The sequence below is a fragment of the Apteryx rowi genome, unplaced genomic scaffold (assembly GCF_003343035.1).
Source record: "Apteryx rowi isolate R43461 unplaced genomic scaffold, aptRow1 scaffold_901, whole genome shotgun sequence".
NCBI lineage: Eukaryota > Metazoa > Chordata > Aves > Apterygiformes > Apterygidae > Apteryx > Apteryx rowi.
In genome coordinates this window covers 1-4,296 of record NW_020451207.1, presented here as the reverse complement: position 1 = coordinate 4,296, position 4,296 = coordinate 1, and the positions used below count along the sequence as shown (strand labels likewise).

General features: G+C 65.9%; 2 protein-coding genes and 1 long non-coding RNA gene across 3 annotated transcripts in view; all 3 read left to right on the top strand.

Moving 5' to 3' along the window:
- HDAC8 (histone deacetylase 8) overlaps positions 1 to 164 on the top strand; it is a 57,923-nt gene extending 57,759 nt beyond the window's left edge. The window contains exon 12 of the mRNA XM_026091436.1: positions 137 to 164. Within this exon, the coding sequence (XP_025947221.1) occupies positions 137 to 149 (13 nt within the window). The 3' untranslated portion in view covers positions 150 to 164. The remainder of the gene's footprint in view (positions 1 to 136) is intronic.
- The window catches only part of CITED1 (Cbp/p300 interacting transactivator with Glu/Asp rich carboxy-terminal domain 1), a 3,566-nt gene extending 2,738 nt beyond the window's left edge, over positions 1 to 828 (top strand). Inside the window, exon 2 of the mRNA XM_026091448.1 lies at positions 137 to 828. Coding sequence (XP_025947233.1) covers positions 137 to 634 — 498 coding nt within the window. The 3' untranslated portion in view covers positions 635 to 828. The remainder of the gene's footprint in view (positions 1 to 136) is intronic.
- A 2,328-nt stretch (positions 829 to 3,156) lies between these two features.
- On the top strand, positions 3,157 to 4,296 carry LOC112978195. The gene is made up of 3 exons (XR_003257773.1): positions 3,157 to 3,232; positions 3,447 to 3,524; positions 4,231 to 4,296. It is a non-coding gene; the product is annotated as an uncharacterized LOC112978195 (long non-coding RNA).

The following is a 4,296-nucleotide window of genomic DNA, read 5'->3' as shown; positions in this document are numbered from 1 at the left end:
TCCGGGGCCCGGCGGAGCGCGGCTTCCCCCGACGCCGGCTCGGGGGCTCGCGGGGCCCCGGGCACGGAGGCTGCTGCCGCCCCGCACGGGGTGTGCAGGCTGCCGGCCCCGCTGAGCCCTCCCGTGTCCCTCGCAGGCGCCAGAGATGAGCTCCCTGCTCGCTATGAAGGACCGCAAGGTGGTGACCATCCTGCATTACCCCAGCGTGGGCATGAACGCCAGCAAGGCCGGTGGTGGGCCACACCTCGCTGGCGTGGCGGCGATGCCAGCCTCCGCGGCCCCAGCACCCGCAAAGGCGTCCTCCTTCGCCCTGCAGACGGGCCCCCATCTCCTGGCCAGCATGCACCTCCAGAAACTCAACAGCCAGTACCACGCCATGGCGGGGCCGGGGCCCCCAGCCGAGCCTGGCTTGCGACCCGGCTGGGGCTTCGGGGCTCAGTCCCTGGGCCCGGGGGCTCTGGCACCCCCGGCTGGCACCCACAGCCCTGGCATCATCGACTCGGACCCCGTGGACGAGGAGGTCCTCATGTCTTTGGTGGTGGAGCTGGGCCTTGACAGGGCCAATGAGCTGCCGGAGCTGTGGCTCGGGCAGAACGAGTTTGACTTCGCTGCGGACTTCCCGGCTGGTTACTGAGGTCGGGAGGTGACTGGGAGCTCAAGGGCCGGTTGACGCGGGATGTGCTCGGCTTGCTGGCTGCCCGGCCCCCATGGTGGCCGGGTCCCCACGGGCGGCTTCGTGCTGCTGAGATGTGCTGGGTGCACAGATGTGCCCAGCTGCCAGGGCTTCCCCAGCTGGGGGCAGGGGCAAGGGATGGGGCCAGAGGCAGGGAGGGGGCCCTGTGCGTGCATGGAGTCGGACTGGTGCGAGAGGAGGGTGGGAAGGGGCTGCCCTCGGGGCTGGATGGTGGTTTGAGCAGTGGAGGGGCTGGTTTGCTGTGGCCAGCCAGGTGGAGGTCTCAAGCAGCTGTTTAATAAAATCCTAAAGGACTTGTCCTGCCTGGCAGTGCCCCTCTCCCTGCTGTGCTCAGCACTTGGCCTTGGGGGGTGGCAGGTCCCTGTCCTGTTCTCCATGTGGGGGAGCTCGGGGGGGGTGCTGGGGTCCCATCCCACTCCCTGCCAGGGGGATTCTGGGGGGTGGCAGGTCTTTGGGAACAAGCATGGGGTGGGAGGAGGGCCTGCAGGCACAGCCTGTGCCTCCTTCCCGCCTGTCTCCTGCCCTGGGCCAGGCTGTGGCTAGCCTGGGAGAAGTTCCCTGCTTGCCGCACCCATCGTGCCACCCTTCATTGCCCGCGAGGATGAGACCACTTTCCCATCTTGTCCTGCTGCATCCCTGCATGGGGGAGATGCTGTGGGGACCTGCCAAGGTCTTGCAGCCAGGAGCGCCGAGCCTGGGGGGTGCAGCCCCCTGTAACGGGGTGCCCGACTCCAGCCAGCTCCACGAGAGGCTGCTCTGCTCAGTTCCCTTTCTGGGGACATGGGTACCACTGCGGTGCTGCTGCCTGTACCAAGAGCCCCACTGCACTGAGCAGGGAGATACTGGCCTCCCTAGGGAGGTCAGATGGGCTGTGGGGGACCATTGGCCCTGCAAGCTGCTTCCCAGAGCTGATGCTTAGGCCCTGAGCCAGGTTTGAGTCGGGTTTGGGGAGTCAAGCGAGGCCTATGGGATCTCAGCTCCATCCTGTGGCTGTAGCTGAAACACCGGGACAGATGCTGATGCTGCAGCACTGGACGGGCTGTGATAGACCCTCCCTGTCTAGTGGCAGGCAGTGGGAGAGGGGAGGGCAGTGGTCCTGCACACATGTAGCGACTTTGATAGTCCTGGTGCAGACAAGGCCATGCTGCTCAGCACAGGCCCCTGGGGCAGCACCATGCTGAATGAGCCCCATGCAGCTGCTGGACTCTCCAAGCTGAGATCCATGATACGGCTGAGGGGGTTTAGTATAATCAGGAGTCTCCAAGTCCCCTGGCACCTCCATCAGGGTGGCATCTGACCCCCTGACACTCCATTCCCAAATGACAGGCGCCACAGAGGTAGAAACGCAGAGGTAGAAACCGAGGCAGAGGATGGGGGCTGCCCCCCAGCCACAGAGTGAGAGGAGGGATCAGGTCTCCCTGCTGTGGGCACGGAGAGGCCCTTGCCCTTGTCTGTCCCTGTCCCTGTGTCCCACCTCATCCGCTCTGGGGCAGGGGGTTGGACGGAGGCTCTGAGCTGTGGCTGTTGGCATCATCACAGACACTGGTTTGTGGCACGTCCCGCATGGGGCAGGCTGCCCACCCGGCCATCCGCTGCTGGAAACTGTCCCTAGCTGGGGTTGCTTCCTGCAGAGAGGCGATGGGGCACCGCGCAGGCCGGGACTGGGGCCCATGAGAACCCCCCCCCCCATGGGCGGCACACCCCTAACAGGTGGGCGTCACGGGAAACAGGGCTGTTGGGCAGTCAGCAAAACTGTCCCGTAATAAAAGACCTCATGCAGCCATCCCCGGCTCCTGGAGTCACGCAGTCAGGGGAGGACACCCCTTGTGTTCAAAAATCAGCTCAGATCTGAGGGAAGGGATTATCTGGAGCCCAAGAGGAAGAAAAAAAACATCCCTGTGGTGCTAAGCTGCAGCTTGGGGACGGGCGGGCGCACGGCTTCCCCGCGGATGTGGGGACCGGGGCCTGTGGTGAGCATTGCCCTCGCCGCCCCTGGGCCCGGCAGGAGCCGTCCTGTGCCACGGGCCCCTCCTGGGGTCCCACCCTGTGCTGTGGCAGGGGCCTGGCAGCCGGGGGCCGGGTGGGCTGGAGGGGGCCAGCGGGCGCCCTGCGGCGCTGCTTTGGGGCCCGGCTCCCTGGGCCGCGCCGGGGGCTGCTGCACCCACGGGTGCCCCCGGCTCCCGGTGCCTGCGGGGGCCTGGGGATGGGGCAAGCGCCAGGCCCCGGCGCGGCCCCTCCACGCGCCAGCCCCCGTCTCCCCGGGCGCGTGGGGTCCCACGGAGGGCTGGGTGGACACAGAGAGGTAGCTGGGGGGAGCCGGTGCGGATCCCCCCGCCCCGCCGTTGATTGCGGAGCCGTAATTAAAAGGGGCGGGGGGGGGGCTGCTGCGGGAGGCGGCGCTGGAGCCCGCCGGCCGGCAGGGGGCGCCGCCTCCCCGCCCGCCCTCCCCGCGCTGACCCCGGGCGGCCGCCGTCGTGCGAGCGGATATCCGTGGCGCGCCGGAAGCGGCGGCCCTTTCGCCGGGAGAGCGCAGCCATGGTGAGGCCGCTGCGCCGCCGCTCCCGCCCCGCCATCCGCCGCCATCCGCGCTGCCCCGCGGCTGGGCCTCTCGGGGGGCGGCGGGAGGGCGGGAGCCCGCTGGGGGAGGGCCCCCACGGGCAGCGGGCCGGGGCCGGGGCCGGGGCTGGGGAAGGGGCCCCGCTCGGGGCCTGGCCGCGGCCGCTGTTGGTCCGTAACGTGTGTCCTTCTCTAGGCCCGCGGCCCGAAGAAGCACCTCAAGCGTGTGGCGGCGCCGAAGCACTGGATGCTGGACAAGCTGACGGGCGTTTTCGTAAGTGCGGGGGGGGGCTGGGGCCGCCCCGGGCGTGGGAGCGGACACTCAGCCGCCACGCTGAGGCCAGCTTGAAAGCAGCCCCCGGGGGGCCTGAGGAGGGAGCGGTGGGGGTGTGCACTACTGGGCATCGCTGCCCCTCACAACTTATAGAGGAGGATCCGTGCTGTTTGTTTTTCCTTTCCTGCTGCTTTTCTGTGTGGGTTTCTATAGAGGAGCTTCTTGCTGTGTGCTGGGTGACAGGCAGGAGAAAAACCCCATCTGAAGCATTTTGTGAGAAGGGCAGATGGGATCTGTCTGTCTCAAGTTCTGCTCAGCTTCCTTGTAGCTTTCTGCTGCTTTCCCCTGCACCACTTTACAGTCCAAAAGGATGAGTGGGCCCTGCTTTGGGTGAAGGGTTTGCAAGACAGATGGGAAACATCCCATATGTTTGCTCAAATGTGCATTTAAGGTGATGGTGGTGAACTGAGGCAGTTTGGTAGTGTAATGGGGAAGGGGGTATCTGCTGTCAGATATTCTGTGAGTAGTTCTTCTGTTTCCTCTTGCTCGTAAGGAGTAAAGCAGTGAGGTAGTAAGGCTTGGGCTCTCTGCAGCAGTCGTCAGATGTCCTGAGAGGTGTTGGAGTGCTTTTATTCCTATGGAAAGTGACGCTTGATAGCTGCTGGTACGTTTGAGCAACCAGAGTAAGACTTTTTTCTGTTTGCAGGCACCCCGTCCATCTACAGGCCCTCACAAGCTGAGGGAGTGCCTTCCACTCATCATCTTCCTGAGG